The 19,875-nt window shown below is 42.5% G+C and overlaps 1 protein-coding gene across 1 annotated transcript in view; it reads right to left on the reverse strand.

Moving 5' to 3' along the window:
- LOC137375563 (shootin-1-like) overlaps positions 1 to 19,627 on the reverse strand; it is a 136,079-nt gene extending 116,452 nt beyond the window's left edge. Inside the window, exon 1 of the mRNA XM_068042914.1 lies at positions 19,544 to 19,627. Coding sequence (XP_067899015.1) covers positions 19,544 to 19,627 — 84 coding nt within the window. The remainder of the gene's footprint in view (positions 1 to 19,543) is intronic.
- Positions 19,628 to 19,875: the final 248 nt, after the last annotated feature.

Below are 19,875 nucleotides of genomic sequence, written 5' to 3' on the forward strand. Positions count from 1 at the left end.
GCCAGTGGGCGGGGCCGCCCACCCAACGTAAAATTCCAGCCTAAATTTCTCCCTGGCCATGGTCTGTGCATACAAGTGTAAATGAGTGTACAATTTGTGGTATTTTACCACCAGAAGACACTCTGATGGAGTGTTGGATTAACAAAAACGGTATAGCTTTTGTCTCACAAAATGTTTGCAGGTAGGAACTGGTGGCTTTAATCCTTGGGATTGCTCAGAGAACCCATCCTCAAATGCCTGCATTGCCTCTGGATACTCAGACTGGTGGCTTTAACTTCAGGTCTGGCTCAGAGATATCCATCAGAGTTAGCTTAGTGAGATACCCAGCCTGATGGCTGCATTTATGTGTACAAGTTAAAGCATATAGTTTATGTCAGGGCATTTTTCAATGAGATAACACTCACCAATGTATATAACCTTCTGAAGAAAAAAGTCCAAGTGAAATTTCTCTGACTTCTGAAGGTAATTGAGTGGAAGCTTTCGGAGATTCTTCATCATCCATGCCTGCCATATTGGTAAACACTCCTTTGTGAGGGTTGAGGGTGTACACCATGAACCAAGTGTTATACTCTTGCATATGCGAATAGGGAACATTACACCTGCACTAGTTTATGCTGCTGTCATTTTCTTCAAGTGCTTGGCAGCCAAATCAGAAGCCTTAAAGAGAGTGCTGGAGGTTGCCACTAATATGTTAAGTTTCAACTATTTTACTTATTGTGGAGCTGGATGCAGCAGGAACTGTTAGCACTTTATCAACCCAATGAGCCATCACTGCTGATTTTCCATTCACTTGCTAGAAGTCCTGAACTATAACTTTTCAGATAGCTCAGCAAGTTTATTTAGTGATGCAAACTAGGAAAGTCCCAGAATATTGCTTAGATTAAATGATCTCAGCTGTAAGAGTACTACAAAAGTGTCAGGCTCAGTAGTGGCATTCTCATCTTTGGAGTAGGAAGGTCGTAGGCTCATGGCCCAATCCAATGATTTAAGCACATATATATAATAAAAATAAAATACTGTAGATGCTGGAAATCTGAAATAAAAACAAGAAATGCTGGCAGTACTCAACAGGTCTGGCAGCATCTGTGGAGTGAGAAGCAGCGTTAACGTTTCAGGTCAGTGACCCTTCACCAGAACTCACATAATCGTAAGCACATAATCTAGGCTGACACTTCAGTGCAGTACAGTGGGATGAGATATTAAACTGAAGCCTTGTCTGCTATCGCTAGTGGACATAAAAGGTCCCAAGGCACTATTTGAAGAAAAGCAGGAAAATTCCTATATTACAACAGTGAATACACTTCAAAAGTATTTCCTTGGCTTCAAAATGCTTTGGGACATCCTGAAATTATGAAAGTCGCTGTTTAAATGCAAGTCTTTCTCTTTTTATTGCAACTAAACTTGGTATCCTTGCATTAGGAGTGGAAAAATGAGCCAGGTACTTCACCTCTGACTTTAATCCAGAAACTTGTGTTGAAGTATACATGTTTGGATATAGAGTTGGCAGAATCAGCCTTGGCTGTGATGCTGCCTCCAGTCAAAAAACCTAATGATTACACACCAAGGCTTGCCATGAATGAACACTTAGGTGGGGTAAAGGAGAGTATCAGCATTTGTGGAAACAGCCCAGCAAGAAGACAGCCTTTAAAGAAAGAGGGGAGGAGAGGAAAATTAGTGGACGAGAAAAAAGTAATTCATTGATTTAAGGAGGCTGTTAACAGCTGTTTATCAGTGCATGATGATATCATACTGTTATCTCCATTTAGTGATAATTGCCAAGACTGTACTGATCCCCATAAATTATCCAGGAAGTCGATGCTATTTTTAAGTGTCAATACGGTTTCATTTATGATATAAATTTGTCAATGCATTATTTTGTGAAAATCTGCTATTTAACTGACTGTGCACTATTACCTCAAAATCCACAAAATGGTGATGCATACAATATATTACAGGAGTATTGTTACAGTTCAGACTCCCTCCCAACACACTTAAGTTGCACTCACAACAAAAAGTCATTTTCATTAATAAACCCACATATCCTTCAAACTGAAAGTTGCAGACTTAGCAGTGACATGAAAGAGACAGCATGAATAAGCAATGGCCATTTTCAACAGTATTATGCACTGGAGACTATATGGACTACCTGTCATATTCTCCTGTCCATTCCAAAATGCAGCAGATATCAGACTATCAGATCACATCATTCAAGCTAAAACAAATTCTGAATTTATGTACAAAATGAGGTAGTCATATAACAACAACTTGTATTTATATAGTGTTAATCGGGCGGCACAGTGGCGCAGTGGTTAGCACCACAGCCTCGCAGCTCCAGCGACCCGGGTTCAATTCTGGGTACTGCCTGTGTGGAGTTTGCAAGTTCTCCCTGTGTCTGCGTGGGTTTCCTCCGGGTGCTCCGGTTTCCTCCCACAGCCAAAAGACTTGCAGGTTGATAGGTAAATTGGCCATTATAAATTGCCCCTAGTATAGGTAGTTGGTAGGGGAATATAGGGGCAGGTGAGGATGTGGTAGGAATATGGGATTAGTGTAGGATTAGTATAAATGGGTGGTTAATGGTCGGCACAGACTCAGTGGGCCGAAGGGCCTGTTTCAGTGCTGTATCTCTAAATCAAAAAAATCAAATCAATAAAATGTCCCAAAGTGCTTCATAGCATTATAAAACAAAGTATGACACTGAGCCACAAAGATATTAGGTCAGATGACCGAAAGCTTGGTCAAAGAGGTAGGTTTTAGGTAGTGTCTTAAAGGAGGAAAGTGAGGTGGAAAGGTGTAGAGAGGGTATTTCAGAGCTAAGGGCCGAGGCAACTGAAGGCGTGACCACCAATGGTGGACCAATTAAAATCAGGGTTGCACAAGAGGCCAGAATTGGAGGAGCGTATCCAGGCCAGTACTGGATGTCAGATAAAAAGTCTGATAATTTAGCAAAAGTGGAAGAGTTGGGAGAAGTGGTGAGGTACAGCTGAATGTTATCAGTATACATGTGAAAACTAATGTTGTGCTTTCGGCTGTTGAGAGGTATCATGTAGATGAGAAATAGGAGGGGGCCAAGGATAGGTCCTCGGGGGAAACCAGAGGTAGTAGTGTGGGAGCAGGAAGAGAAGCCATTGCAAGTGATACTCTGGACATGATTAGATAGATAAGAATGGAACCAGTTGAGAAAAGTCCCACCCAGCTAGATGACAATGGAGAGTTGTTGGAGGATGATATTGTAGTCAAGCATGTCAAAGGCTGTAGACAAGTCGAGGATGGAAAGTTTACCTTTGTCACAGTTACATAGGATGTCATTTGTGACAGAAGCAGAAGATGAACAGCAAGAGCCTAACTGTCGACAACTTAATTTGCACAACATTTAATCTGTTCCAAAAACAATAAGGAGGCCAATGCCTTTGCAGTTTTTTTATAGAATCTTTTATTACGTGTCTGGCCACTTCCACTAAAATAAGTAGGGAATAGAAAATCCTAGGAATGCTATACAGATGCAGTTCAGTTTCTCTTTCAGGTGGAGATAAGCTTCTTTGAAGGGAAAAAAGGATTCTTTCTTGATAGTTACTGAATTATAAAATAGTTACTACACAAGTAGAGGAGATAAAGGCTTTCGGCGGTCTGTTGAGTCAGTTTGGAAATTTCTGATATGCGTGTTCACGTGTAAGGAGCAGATTTCCAATGTTCTGCTCTGTTGGAGAACCTCGCTTGCCAGGTGCACATAACTAACATTTAGGCATAGGTACAATATTCCAACTGTCGTTTTCCATGATGGTGAGAAAATCATCTGCAGTGTATTCCTAATTTACAGTATGTACAGTCTGTGCACGAAGGAGCACAAGCTCAGAATTAACATTTCAGTGACTTGTAGGAGAGGGCAAACTAACCTGACCTCATTAGATTGTGAGTTTGGGCAGTGACACCACTGCTGGTTCCTCCCCCACTACACCCCAGGCCCTACCATGAAAATAGTTGTCACTAGGCAGCTTTTCATTTTTTTTAATCCCAGGAATCAGGACAAAAGAACTCGGGTGGCAGCTTTGGACCAGTGGAAGCATGCTAGACTTTAAGTCAGAAAATCATGGATTCAAGCTATCATGGGTTTCTTTGTGTTATTATAAGTAACACAATGAGGTACATGGATTCCAGTTCCTTGAAGATCTCCAGAAGGCTTATTTACAGCTAAACTAATACATGCAATACAGAGCAATCTATATACAGAACCTTTGACAAGGCTGTTAAAGTGCAGAGAGACGATGGCTTCTAGTCCCATGACTACACCCTGGTACTTAGCTCATTAGCATACTGAGTTCGTAAAGGGACATCACTCTTAAAGCGATCACACAACCCAAGCCCACTCCAGGACTCATGCATATAATCTAGACTGACGCTTCGCTGAAGTACTGAGGGAGTGTTGCATTGTTGCAGGCACCATCTTTTGGATGAGGCTTTAAGCCAAGCCTCATCTGCGCTCTCATGTTAAAAATCCCATGGCAATATTCAAAGAAGACAACAGAATTCTGGTCGACAGTGGGGCTCAGGCTGGAGGATGGTAGACAGTGGGGCTCAGGCTGGAGGATGATAGATAGTGGGGCTCAGGCTGGAGGATGATAGACAGTGGGGCTCAGGCTGGAGGATGATAGATAGTGGGGCTCAGGCTGGAGGATGGTAGACAGTCGTGTTCCCCAAGGTTCAGTGCTGGGACCACTTTTTTTTTTTTGCTTTTATATAAATAACTTGGATCTTGGAATAGAGTAGAATCTCAAAATTTGCCAAAGATACCAAACTTGGAGGTGTGGCAAAAATGAGGTTGATATGAACCACCTGCAAAAGGATATAGATAGGCAAGCAGAATGGGCAGAGAGGTGGCAGATGGAATTTAATGCTGACAAGTGTGAGGTGATGCATTTTGGCAGAAGGAGTAGGAAGAGGCAATATATAGTTAATAGCACAGTTCTAAAGAGTGTGTGGGAACAGATGGACTTGGGGGTGAAAGTGCATCGATCTTTGAAGGTGGCAGAATATATTGAGAGTGTGGTTAGTAAAGCATATAGGATCTTGGGCTTCATAAACAGATGCATTGAGTACAAATGCAGGGAAGTTATGCCAAACCTTTATAAAGCTCTGGTTCGGCCCCAGATAGAGTATTGTGTCCATTACTGGTCACCACAATTTAGGAAGGATGTGAGGTTCCTGAAAAGGTGCAGAGAAGATTTACCAGAATGGTTCCAGGGATGGGGGATTTTAGTTACAAGGTTAGGTTAGAAAACCTGGGGTTTGTTCTCCTTAGAACAAAGGAGATTGAGAGGAGATTTAGTAGAAATGTACAAGTTTATGACAGGCTTAGATAAGATAGACAAGGAAAAACTGTTCCCATTAACTAATGGTACAAGGACTAGGGGACACAGATTGAAGGCTTTGGGTGAGAGCTGCTGGGGGAATATGAGGAAGAACATTTTTACACAGTGGGTGGCAATGACATGGAACTCGCTGCCCACAAGGGTGGTGGGAGCGGGGACAAACAATGATTTCAAAAGGAAATTGGATGGTACTTGAAGGAAATAGACTTGCAGGACTATAGGGATTGAGCAGGGGAGTGGGACTGGCTGAATAGTTCTGTGGAGAGCCGGCATGGACTCGATGGGTCGAATGGCTATCTTCTGTGCCATATATGACTCTTCCAGGGTTTTGGCAAAGATTAATCTCTTGCCCACCATCACTAAAAGACAGATATTCTGGTCATTTATCTTATGCTATTGTGGGAATTTTCCTGCAACAGTGACCACACTTCAAAGTTACATAATTGGCTGTGAAGTGCTTTGAGATGTCCTAAAGGTGAGAAAAAAACCGTCTTTAAAGTTTAAGTTCTTTCTCCATGGAGCAAATTTTTCTGGCAGTTGAGCTTCAGCAGAGTCCCTGCACCCGTGACCCCAGGTAATTTCGCTGGGTTGAATATTTTTTGAGGGGCTCTGGTAATATTTCTATTGCTGCTGGATTGTTTGCCTGTAGTTGGAGGGTGGAAAAAGCTATAGCACAGGCTTGCTGCTGACTAGTGCAATCAATAACAATAGACCAGAACTCTGCTCTCTAAATATTGGGTTGACGTCCACAGGGATACTTGTGCTTGGTGGGAATGGACTGGTGATCCCTCCATCACATCTCATCCCCAGTCACGCTAATGACCTGATCACACAAAAAGGCATCTTTGTTACAGGAAAATCCAGACCACAATCTGCTGGATATAAAACGCAATGAAAGAAATGGGTTGTTTCATGTGCTGTTAGGCAGGAAGGGAGAGAATATGGCTCAGGTGCGTTAGGTGGAGCAAAGGTTGCTGTCAACACCTGACTCCCATTACCACTCCCACACCACCTCCCAAGACCAACTCCTAGAGCTTTTCTCCTGAGAATTTTCAATAACACCCACCAGCTTAACAAAATTGCTTCATTGAGCTTAACAGCCAGACAACACTCTGCTCCTAAACCGTCCCTGCGAGGCATGCAAGCAGTGTAATTAAACAGTGTCTGCCTTACTCCCGCTGGGGTAAATCTCATGGTAGCAACTCTAAAGTCAGGACTCAGGATACAAATGTTGAAACCTTTCTGAAGAAAATAGCAGAAAATAAACCCTGAAACTCTCTTTATTGATTATTCTTTAACCACATTACACTGGTTCTGACCAAAGCATGTGGCCAAGCCTCAATTCCACTCCCATTTACTGGTTTTTCTCAGCCTGCTTTCTCTCCTCCCCTCTTAAAGTACTTGATTCCTTGCTGGGCATGTTCCACAAGCACTGGACACTCTTAATGTCTTGCTTAAGTAGTGATTATTGTTTTATGGATTTGCAGGTAACAGAGTGGCTGCTGGATGTTAAGATATCTCAATTTCATACAGTGCTATATAGATGCAGGTTTTATTAATTTATTATAGCTGTGCTTCTAGACCAAATTACAAGTTCATATGAATGCATGTCAATTGAAGCAGTGGTGAATATGAAAAACTAATTAAAAATGTTTCTGTTAATGAGGAAAAATGATAATGTAGGTGGTGCAATCTTTTGAAAGAATGAATGAACGCTAAGGGAAATCCAAACAATTCCCGTTTCCAAAGGAGCAAAACTAAGTTAAATTTATTTCACAGATTTGGAATGTGAACTGAATTACCAGAGAAGGAATTTGATCCAATCATGGGTTTCAACTTGTAGATAAAGATGTCTCAACATTGTTGAGTTTAGAAATGTCATAAATGATATCTTCAGCTGGTGCTGCTAGTTGATACACCACATTGTTATGTATAATATTATTAAAAATCGACATCTGATCAACCACTTATTTACAAGAAAACTATCAACACATTAAAATAGACTGAATGGAGAAACCGGTAGTTGCATTGAATTAGTTGCAACAGAAGTAGGCCTCCTGTGAGTAAATCCATACAGGGGGTAACAGAATCATAAAATGATATAACACGGAAGGCCCATCGCGCCTAAGCCAGCTCTTTGAAAGAGTTGTCTAATTAGTCCCACTCCCTTGCTCTATTCCCCATAGCCATGGAAATTTTTCCTTTTTAAGTATATACCTGCTTCTCTTTCAAAAATTACTGTTGAATTTGCTTTCACCACCCTTTCGGGCATTGCATTCCAGATCATAACTTGCTGTATAAATAATCTCATACTTTTTGCCAATTATTTTACGAATTGTCCTGCCAGTGGAAACAGTTTCTCCCTATTTATTCAATCAAAGCCCTTCATAATCTATATTCTTTGCTCTAAGGAAAACAATCCTATCTTCTCTAGTCTCTCCACAACACTGAATTCCCTCATCTCTGATGTCATTCTCAAAATCAACCTCTTCAAGGCCAGAGTTTTTTTTTTGTGTGGGCAACACTGGCAAGGCAGAATTTACGGCCCATTCCTAGCTGCCCTGAGTACCTTAAGGGTCAACCACATAGTTTGGAACTGTAGTCATGCAGAGATCAGACCAGGAATGGGCAGCAGATTCCCTTCCCTGAAGGACATTAGTGAGCCAATTGATTTTAGTTTTAACAAAAATTCAACTTTCATAACCATTTTATTTCTGGTGCTAGCCCACTGTTTACCTGATACATTGAATTCAATTTCACAATTTGCCATGGTGGGGTTTGAACCCCAGGTATCTGGGTTACTAGTGCAGTACCATAACCAAAAGGTTACTGTACTTGAGGTATCTATATGACAGTGCAAGTATGATGATAGTTGTGAAGCTGAACAAACTATATTGATCTTAAGAATTTAAATTGGGCAATTAGGAAGTCTCACAATCCACCACCAACAGTCAAAGATATTGTCACATTTTTCTCTACTACATGCCAATGATGTGTTCTGGCAAATTAAACAGGACAAAATATCTACTCTGTTGATGACCTTCACTACTTTGAAAGGTTTGAAAGTGACTGTTAATGTCTTCTGGAATTGCATTCAATTTAAAGAAGTAGCAAAGGAAATGCTTGAACTCTTGAAGGTATTCTAGGAGTAGAAGTTATTACAGATAGTGTTTTAATTTATCGCAAAAGAGCTGATAAGTTATTACAGCAGAGCATAGTAGGAATCTCTGTACTCTGTTTGAGAGAGCATGTGAGATAAACTCAAAGTAAATCAAATAAGGTTCATTTTATGGCTTAACTAAATGCTGTTTGTGGGTCTCTTGTTAATAGCTGATGGGTAGAAAATATATTCAAAGAAGATATCCTGGCGATACTTAAATGAATTGATGTCCATTCAGTCAAGCATTTTTTAGCTACAGCAATCTATCTTTCAAAGCTACAATGGTGATTTTAACTAAACAATTGAGATACCTGAAAGGGAAAGGTGCTGAATGAGGCTGGTTAGAGACAATGACTGAGTTGTAGCAAACTTCCAAAACCTAACATCACAAAATAAGAAAGAGATGCGTGCCATAGTTCATGGGTCTGATTAGATTCAGCAATGCAGACCTTTGTATGAAAGAGAAGTTATGATCTTTTTTAATTCATTCATGGGATGCAAGTGTTGCTGGCGAGGTCAGCATTTATTGCCAATCCTTAATTGCTCTTGAGAAGGTGGTAGTGAGCTGCAGTCCTGAACTGCTGCAGTCCATGTGGTGTAGGTACACCCACAGTGCTGTTGGGGAGGGAGTTCCAGGATTTTGACCGAGTGATAGTGAAACAACAGCAATATAGTCCCAAGTCCTGATGGTGTGTGACTTGGAGGGTAACTTGCAGGTGGTGATGTTCCCATGCAACTACTACCTTTGTTCTTCTAGTTCACAGTTTGAAAGGTGTTGTTGAAGGAGTCTTGGCGAGTTGCTGAGGTGCATCTTGTTGATGGTACATGTTACTGCCACTGTGTCCTGGTGATGGAGGGAGTGAATGCTTTGAATGCTTGATGTGCTGCTGATCAATTGGGCTGTTTTTTCCTGGTTGCTGTTGAGCTTCTTGAGTGCTGTTGGAGCTGCACTCAAGGCAAATGGGGAGTTTTAAAAATTATTTTATGGGATGTGGGCATTGCTAGCAAGGTCAGCATTTATTGCCCATCGCTAATTCCTTTGAGAAGGTGGTGGTGAGCTGCCTTCTTCAACCGCTGCAGTCCATCTGGTGCGGGTACATCCACAGTGCTGTTAGGGAGAGAGTTCCAGGATTTTGATCCAGTGACCGTGATGGCAATATATTTCCAAGTCAGGTTGGTGTGTGACTTGGAAAGGAACTTGCAGGGTGGTATTCCCATGCTTCTGCTGTCCTTGACCTTCTAGGTGGTAGAGGTAACAGGTTTGGAAGGTGCTGTCAAAAGAGGCATGGTGAGTTGCTGCAGTGAATCTTGTAGATGGTACACACTGCTGCCACTGTGCGTAGGTGGTGGATGGGGTGCCGTTCAAGTGGGCTGCTTTGTCTTGAATGGGGTCGAGCTTCCTGTGTGTTGTTGGAGCTGCACTTATCTAGGCATGTGGAGAGTAGTCTTTCGCACTCCTGACTTGTAGATGGTGGACAGACTTTGGGGAGTCAGAGGTGTGTTTCTCACCACAGATTCCCAGCCTCTGACCTGCTCTTGCAGCCACAGTATTTATGTGGCTAATTCAGTTCAATTTCTGGTCAATGGTAACATGCAGGATACTGATAGTGGGGGATTCAGTGGCAGTAAAGCTGTTGAATGTCAAGGGAAGATTTTCTCTTATTGGAGATCGACATTACCTGGCACGAATGTTACTTGTCACTTATCAGCCCAAGCCTGGATGTGGTCAGCTCTTGCTGCATATGGACACGGACTGCTTCAGTATCTGAGGATTTGCGAATGGTGCTGAAAATTGTTCAATCATCAGACATCCCCGCTCTGGCTTTATGATGGAGGGTAGATCATTGATGAAGCAGCTAAAGATGGTTGGGTCTAGGACACTACCCTGAGAAACTCCTGCAGTGATGTTCTGGGGCTGAGATGATTTGAACTCCAACAACCACAACCATCTTCCTTTGTGGCAGGTATGACTCCAGCCAGGAGAGAGTTCTGTCCTGAATACTGGAACTTGGGTCAAAATCCTGGAATTCCCTTCCTAACAGTACTGTAGGTGTACCTACCCCACATGTACTGCAGCATGTTCAAGTCAGTTCATGCTCAGTCAGTAGAGGTGCTACTGAGAAACTCTTGGTGATGAATATTGAAGTCCTGCACCCAGAATACATTCTGTACCCTTATCACCCTCAGTGCTTCTTCCAGGTGGTGGTCAACACGGAGGAATACTGATTCATCAGCTGAGGGAGGGTGGTAGGTGGTAATCAGCATGAGATTTCCTTGCCTATGTTTGACTGTGCGGTGGCCACTCCTACCAATACTATCATGGACAGATGGTTCTGCAACAGATAGATTGGCAAGGATGAGGCCAAGTAGGTTTTGCCCATGTGTTGGTTCTCTCACCACCTGCCATAGGTGCAGACTGGCAGATCTGTCCTTCAGGACTCAGCCAGCTCAGTCAGTAGTGATGCTGTTGATGATAGACATTGACGTCCTCCATCTGGAGTACATTCTGTGCCCTTGCTATCCTCAGTGCATTATCCAAGAGGCATTGAACATGGAGGAGTACTGATTCATCAGCTGAGGGAGGACAGTGGGTGGTAATCAGGAAGTTTCCTTGCCTATGTTTGGTCTGATGCCATGAGACTCCATGGAGACTGAAGTCAATGTTTTTGTCTCCCAGAGCCACTCCCTGCTGATCGTAGACCACTGTGCTGCCACTTCTGGTTGGTCTGTCCTGCCAGTGTGACAAGACATACACAGGGATGGTGATAGACAAGTTTGAGACATTGTCTGTAAGGTATGATTCTGTGAGTATGAATATGGCAGGCTGTTGCTTGACTAGTTTGTGAGACAGCTCTCCTAACTTTGGCACAAGTCCCCAGATGTTAGTGAGGAGGACTTTGCAGGGTTGTGCCTTTGTTGTTTCCAGTGCCTAGGCTGGTGCTGGGTGGTCTGTCTGGTTTTATTCTTCTTTGACTTTTCTGTGGCAATTTTATACAACTGTGTGACTTGCTAGGTCACTTCAGAAGGCAGTTAAGAGTCAACCACTTTGCTGGAGTCACATGTAGGGCAGACCGTGTAAGGACAGCAAATTTCCTTCTCTGAAGGACATTAATGAACAATCTGGTAGTTTCACGACCTCGTTACTGAGACTAGCTTTTTATTCTAGATTTATTAACTAATTTCCCCAGTGGCCATGGTGGGAATTGAACTCCTGTCTCTGAAACATTAATTTGGGCCTCTAGATTGCTAGTTGATAACATTACCACTATGCAATCTTTCCCGTGCTAATCTTAATCATAAGATATTGAAAAGCATAATTAAGAAATATCTTCTACCCGTATTCAAACAATTACAATATGCTGACTATCTGCATGGCTCTGAAAGTAAAATGTATCTTGTTAATACTTTGAGTAAAACCCAGTCATCTGGACAGATAAAGCCAAAAGACATTGATTATGATGTTTTGCTGACCAAAACTGAAGATGGGATGATTGAAGAAATCAGCAACATGAACATTGTGCAGTAGCTTCCTACCTCAGAACGGTGGCTCACTGTCTTAAAGCTCAATTAAGCTCTGTAACAATTGAAGCGCAGCTTTCTGACTGGGCAAAGTGGAAAAATAATGATGCTCTTCAACCTACTCATTATTGAAGAATGACATTTTGTTCAAAGGAAACAGAATCATCACTCCTAGAGACTGTGAGGATAGAGAATGAATCGTACAGAGATCCAGCACTCAACTGCTAAAGTCACAAAGAAATTATTATATCTCAAATATAACAAGAACCATCAAGAAGGAGATGTATTGAACAAAGTTTGGTGAAACACAATTTAGAACAAATGGATAATTACTGGAACGCTCTAAAATAATCATTGAATTAAAATGTTAGTTCGTTTTAAGACATGGTTGCTTGGATTTTCTGCTGCCAGCTGACTGTTGTAGCAGCTTTTAATTAAGTAGCTGGCAACAAAAAATGGGTAGGAGTACTCTTCCTCTGGAGCCTTGCCTATTTTGCACCACTGAAAAGTTTCCTGGCAAGGTCGGGTACAGGAGGGGTGGGGAAGGGGAGAGATCAGTGCACAGCAGTGTTGGAAGTGCAAAAGATAAGGCTGAAGCACTTGCAACCATCTCCAGCCAGAAATGCCAAGTCGATGATCCATCTTGGTCTCCTCTTGAGGTCCCCAGCATCACAGATGCCAGTTTTCAAACAATTCGATTCATTCCATTTTTTAAAAATTTGTTCATGGGATTTGACAAGGCCAGCATTTGTTGCCTATCCCTAATTGCCCTTGAGAAGTTGGTGGTCAGCCCCAGGATGTTGAAGGTGGGGGATTCAGCAATGGTAATGCCATTGAATGTCAAGGGGAGATGGTTACATCTCTCTTGTTGGAGATGGTTATTGCCTGGCACTTGTGTGGCACGAATGTTACTTGCCCCTTATCAGCTTAAGTCCGAATGTTGTCCAGGTCTTGCTGCATGTGGGCATGGACTGCTTCAGTATCTGAGGAGTTGCAAATGCAATCATCAGCAAACATCTCCATTTTTGACCTTATGATGGAGGGAAGATCAACACACTGGATACAGCAAAGGCAATGGGCCCAGACAATACACCAGCTGTAGTACTGAAGACTTGTGCTTCAGAACTAGCCGCACCCTTAGCCAAGCTGTTCCAGTACAGCTATAACCCTGGCATCTAGCTGACAATGGGGAAAAGTGCCCAGGTATTTCCTGTCCACAAAAAGCACAACATATCCAATCTACCCAGTTACTGCCCCATCAGTCTACTGTCAATCAGCAGCAAAGTGATGGAAGGTGTAATTGACAGCGCTATCAAATGGCACTTACTCAGCAATAAACTGCTCACTGATGCTCAGTTTGGGTTCCGCCAGGACCACTTAACTCCAGACCTCATTACAGCCATGGTCCAAACATGGACAAAAGAGCTGAATTCAAGAGGTTAGGTGAGAGTTACTGCCCTTGACATCGAGGCAGCGTTTGACTGAGTATGGCATCAAGGAGTCTTAGCAAAACTATAATCGATGGGAATCAGGGGAAAACTCTCTGCTGGTTGGAGTCATACCAGCGCAAAGGAAGATGGTTGTGGTTGTTGGAGGCCAATCATTTCAGCCCAGGACATTGTTGCAGGTGTTCATCAGGGTAGTGTCCTAGGTCCAACCATCTTCAGCTGCTTCATCAATGACCGTCCCTCCATCATAAGGTCAGAAGTGGGGATGTTTGTTGATGATTGCAATGTTCAGTATCATTCGCACTCCTCATACTGAAGCAGTCCGTGCCTACATGCAGCAAGTCCTGGACAACATTCGGCTTGGGCTGATAAGTGGCAAGTAACATTTGCGGCACACAAGTGCCAGACAATTACCATCTCCAACAAGAGAGAATCTAGCCATCTCCCCTTGATGTTCAATGGCATTACATTCTCTGAATCCCCAACATCAACATCCTGGGGGGGTTACCATTGACCAGAAACTTAACTGGACCAGTCATATAAATACTGTGGTTACAAAAGCAGGTTAGAGGTTGTGGCGAGAAACTCATCTCCTGACTCCCCAAAGCCTGTCCACATTCCCCAGGTCAGGAGCGTGATGGAATACTCTCCGCCTGCCTGGATGACTGCAGCTGCAACAACACTCTAGGTCACCACCATCCAGGACAAAGCAGCCTGCTTGATTGGCACCGTATCCACCACTGACGCACAGTGGCAGCAGTGTGTACCATCTACAAGATGCACTGCAGTCACTTGTCAAGGCTCCTTTGACAGCACCTTCCAAACCCGCAACTTCTACCACCTAGACGGACAAGGATAGCAGACGCACTGGGACACCACCTCCTGCAAGTTCCCATCCACATCACTCACCATCCTGACTTGGAACTATATCATCGTTCCTTCACTGTCACTGGATCAAAATCCTGGAACTCCCTCTCTAACTCTAGGTGTACTTACACGACGTGGACTGTGGCAGCTCAAGAAAGCGGCCCACCACCACGATCTCAAGCAATTACAGACGGTCAATAAATGCTGGCCTTGCCAGCAATGCTCACAACCCTTGAACATATATATAAAAAAATTTGCCTCAAACATTCAGCTAACATTTGCTAATGGTGACATCGTCCACTAGTTGCTGACATTCAACCTTGTAGCACTGGGATCTAGGGTTTCTAGGGGATCATCTGATACAGTAGCTGATTTATAGGGCATAGCGAACAATTTCATTTCTTACCCTATCAGTTTTAACCATTTTTATTATATTCTGCTAGGTTCTCAATCAATGGGCCAATATATTGCATTTCCCTTGCCCTCAGCATTACTGACATCATAGGTTTCCAATGAGATCCCCTATCTCATCTGAAATGCTTGGAAGAGAAGGAAAACCTATGGAGGGTGTCAGTGGGGAAGCAGTGGTGTTGTGGTAGTGTCACTGAACTAGTAACCAGAGGCCCAGGCTAATGCTTTGGGGACATGGGTTCAAATCTCACCACAGTAGATGGTGAAATTTGAATTCAGTTAATAACATCTGGAATTAAAAAGATAGTCTAATAGTGACCATGAAACCATTGTTGGTTGTTGTAAAAACCCATCTGGTTCATTAATGTCCTTCAGGAAGGAAATCTGCCGTCCTCACTTGGTCTGGCCTACATGTGACTCCAGACCCACAGCAATGTGGTTGACTCTTAAATACCCTCTGAAATAGCCGCTCAGTTCAAGGGCAATTAGGGATGGACAATAAATGCTGGCCTAGCCAGCGACGCCCACATCCCATGAACGAGTGAAAGAAAACAATCAGCCTACATGTGATATGCTCTCTACCCATTCACTGAGACTCCCACATCCACATTTGCAGACAGAGATGGTCAATCTTGCTTTGGTAGACAATTAATGTATCACATGTATCCAAAACAATTGGAGGCAGTAGGCCTGATGGCACCACTAAAATGTGAGAAGGCCTGTCTAACTGGAATGTTGCATGATTCCTCTGAAAAACCCCAATCACAGTATGTCATGCTTTCACTGGCACTGGGTGAAAGGAGGCACCCCCCACCAAGCTGAACTGAGGGGCTGGATCCATGGGAAACCCCTCGAACTGTATCGGAAAAAATTTTTTCATTTGCTGTACAATGTAAAAATGTTAATGACATGCCAAATGAAATGGAAGGATTATGAGACAACCCATGATTGTATTGAAGGAAACTGATCACCTATGCACTGTTTGTATTTTTTGACTTGGTGCTGTTTGAAACTGGTAATGTATTTTTTACAGATTTTTACAAATAAAGTATATTTTGGAAAAAAAAAAGGAGGCACAGCAGGGTGATTGTACCATGATTAGCTGCACTTACATCTGGGGAGGGACTGGTGAAAAGCAGTGTTGGAAGTGTTGCCTCAAACACTCGGTTCATTTCAAAGCATCTATATTTGGCAACCTCCTCACAAGCACCTCAAACACCTCCATTTCAATAGCCATCAATCAGGGCTTTCGCTGTTGTGTTTCTCTAACACTTTCCTGCATGTTGGGTTTCCTTCCCTTCCATTTTTATCTGTCATTTCTTTGTCCTCTGCTCCTTCAGCTTTGGCAAAAGCTGCTAATTGGCTGAGATGTCGTTTGAGCCTTTCAAATTATTTCAGGAATTTTGTCCCCCTATTCTGGTGCTCTCGTTAAAATTTCACTCATGCATAACTTTCTGCTGTCACTGAGTGAGGTTTCTGTATTGTTCTAAATTTGCACTTGAAGCTATTGTTAAATTGTGTACAGGGAACTTCCATACGAGCCTTTCTAAAACCTGCCAATAGCAATTTGAGTCTAAATTACACAAAAGGAAGAAAACCTTGTCTCATGTTTTTTTTGAAAGGGGGATTTAATGATCAATTCTGTTCATTGTATGGACTGTTAATCATTTTAGGGGTGAGTTTCCAATTTTGTATTCTTGGGGGTGGGTAGGCGGGGTGGGGGGGGGGAGCAGATGCAGGTAAGTTATGTGCCCCTAGCCTACAATTGTTTGCCCATGCAATTTAAATTGTAGGTTGGGGATGCGTAATTTCCCAATATGAACCCCTAGCACACACCAGGAGCTGATAAATATCTCTCCTAAGATTTTGAGGTAGATGTGTTCTCTTAATGCTAGACTCGCCAGGAGGGTTGTTCAGTATGCAACCTGACTTTAAAGCTCAGGTAGATATCTTTTTGAACAATAAAGGAATTAAGGGATACGGTGAGAGCGCGGGTAAGTGGATCTGAGTCCACGAAAAGATCAGCCATGATCTTATTGAATGGCGGAGCAGGCTCGAGGGGCCGGACGGCCTACTCCTGCTCCTAGTTCTTATGATCTTATGACTTGAACTACACTATCCCACTTATGTAGATTTGTAAGAAGGTATCAGCAAACTGTTCAAAATGTTCAAAGAAGATATTGAATAATAAAGAACACAGAGTGAGATGTGAATAAGTTGCATCAGCTCAGAAAGTGCCGTTTGCATTATTAGCAGGTAAATGCTCAAAGTGACCATTGCCCTATTATTATTTTTAACAAGAGACATTAATTCATTTATGCCTCCATTAAAACAGCAGAAGAATGTCAGATAAATATGGCAAGCACTCGTACATTAATGTTCCACGCAGTAATTACTAGGTTATTACTAGGTTACTAACTCCATTAGCCTCAGAAGAGTGCATCCTACTGTACAAATATAATATCTTTTGGGTCAGATTGCCAGCTATGGGTAGTTTTGTGCTGTGAGATTATATCCCCTATTAACTTGAGTTAAGGCTGCCCCAGACTCCATTTACTCTGGCAGAGAGAGAGAGAGAGAGGTTGAGATCTTACTGGTGAAATATCAGCCATCTAACATCCTACCCAATCCCATCGAACAGCTACTCATCTAGGCTATTTAGCTGTTTTTATATCAGATTCCTGGAGCCCAGCATCCTTGATGGTTATGCTGTTAAATCTGTTTTTCATCGACCAGAGGCAGATCCAGGTAAAGCAGTCTAGAATTTCTGTCTAGTCTACGTAACCAGATTTGGGACCTAGATCGCAAATCACAGGCTTCTGGAATCTGACTCAAAAGAACAACATAAAAGACTCTTAAGGACAGAAATGCTGTGCGTAGTTCTGATCTCCATATTACAAAACGTATGTACAGGCACTGCAGAAGTTGCAAAAAAAGATTTACAAGGATGGTACCAGAATTGAGAGGTTATAACTGTCAGGAAAGACTGAACAGGCTGTGGTTCTTTTCTCCAGAAAAGAGAAGGGTGACTTAATAGAGATTATGAAAGGGTCTCATAGGGTAAGATGTAGAGAAAGTGTTTTGCTTGTGAGGGAGTCCAAAACTAGAGGTTGTAAACATAAGACCATCACTAATACATTCAATATGGAATTCAGGAGAAACGTCTTTTCCCAGAGATATGTTAGAACGTGGAACTCACTACTACCACATGGAGTAGTTAAGGCAAATAGCATCGATGCATTTAAGGGGAAGCTAGATAAGTGCATGAGAGAGAAAGGAATAGAAGGATATGCTGATAGGGTTAGATGAAGTAGGGTTGGAGGAAGCTCTTGGGGCACAATAAACACTAGCAAGGACCTGCTGGGCCGAATGACCTGTTTCTGTCCTGTAAATTCTATGTAATTCTATGGAAACTACAAAAACCAACTCAGATTTAAGGAGTCGAGAGGTTTACGGTACAACATGATCCCTAGCTATGTGCCCATATCTTTAGTTTTTTTTAAAAAACCATAAGGAGGGCAATAGGCTGAGTATTCATTGTTGTTCAGCAAGCACAGCAACCCCTCCCCTGAATAAAAAGCCTTTACAACAAAAAGTGGCCCCACTGCTCCCAGCACTTAAATGCAGAAGCCTGCACACGACTGTTTCACAACACTGGTTGCCCAGCCTCCGGCAATGCAGCAGCTGAGATCAAAGCTGCTTCCTTTGTATTGTAACCTGTAAGGCTGACCATAAACTTGGAAGAGAGACGCCGCTTAATGAAGAAAAAAAAAATCTATAAAGTGCATTTATTACAATAGTGCTGGGTGTGACGGGGAGTCCCTCCACTCCCTGAATTAGAATTTGTGCAGACAGAGAATGCAATTTCCTTCCTTTTTCCTCTACAGGTATAAATGTATTTTTCAAATAATTATTTAACAGATTTTCAAGGTGTAGTTTAAATGGCTGCTGATTACAGTATGATCTTCCTGCTATTACAGGAACCTACAACACAAAAGTAAAGGAGCTCATGCTTATTTTAAAAAAATCTAGTATTCTGATTTTTTTTTGTTCTTTCATGAAAGCATTTCCATTTGATCAGGATTCACTCCCTCAGAACCAGCATCTGCTTTTTTGTGAATAATTCTGTTTAGCTGCCAGCCTTCCCCTAATCAAATGCTCCCTCATACATGTTCCCCCACTACATACCCACCCCACCCTCAAATGATGCTCTGTATTTTACATCCCAGGGTGTTTACAGTGAGTCTTTCAAAAGCAGCCAGCCCGTCCTGATTAAAGTGCTGTGTCCAGCACTTGCCAGAGGGAGACTGGCCAGCCAGACAGGCAGGCAGCCGACTCCCTGGTACACACCTAATGAACCTTCCAACGTAACTCAATCTGTCCTTGTTACTGAGATGGAAAAAGAGTCAATGCTTCAAGACATTAACATGTACCGAATAATTTTTGATTTTCAACATGAATTTTTGTTACAAAAGCTGTTAAAAATTATAGACAATAAATGCAGCGTAAGCTGAAAGGATATAAGGTGAGCTGCCTTTACTCACTGACAAGACAGAATATAAGGGCCAGGTAGAACAGGAAATAATAATACATTCTGTATTTAACATGTAAGCACATCAGATATTAACATTTTACTGAACAATTACTACATATATAAATTATTGTAATAAAAGAATATTTTTATTAAATAGGCTGAGGTCTTAAGGTATTAAGCAATATGTAATCCTATTTTTGCAGACGGGTCAAAGAGACAACAAAATCTCATCTTAACCTACCTCCACTTTCATTTTCCCAGTTTCACACTGTTCTTCATCCTCCTGTTCCTCTGTGATAGCTGGGGTGGAGGGGCAAGGCAGCATGATAGCGAGCCACGACCAGAACAGACTGCAGCCGGCAGCTGCATGAGACAGCAGAGAGCACACTGAGCATGTGTAGTGCATCAGCACTTTCTTCTACTCTGCCATTTGATAATAGCTGGCCCCTGCCAGATAGAATGGCTCCCTCCCATCAATACCCCCACCCCACACATCATCCCTTGGGATTCCTTGTGGACTGCACGCCGACGCATTCTAAACAGGAGCTCCCTCCCCCATTTCTATTAATGAGC

The sequence above is a fragment of the Heterodontus francisci genome, chromosome 12 (genome assembly GCF_036365525.1).
Source record: "Heterodontus francisci isolate sHetFra1 chromosome 12, sHetFra1.hap1, whole genome shotgun sequence".
In the NCBI taxonomy this organism is placed as follows: domain Eukaryota; kingdom Metazoa; phylum Chordata; class Chondrichthyes; order Heterodontiformes; family Heterodontidae; genus Heterodontus; species Heterodontus francisci.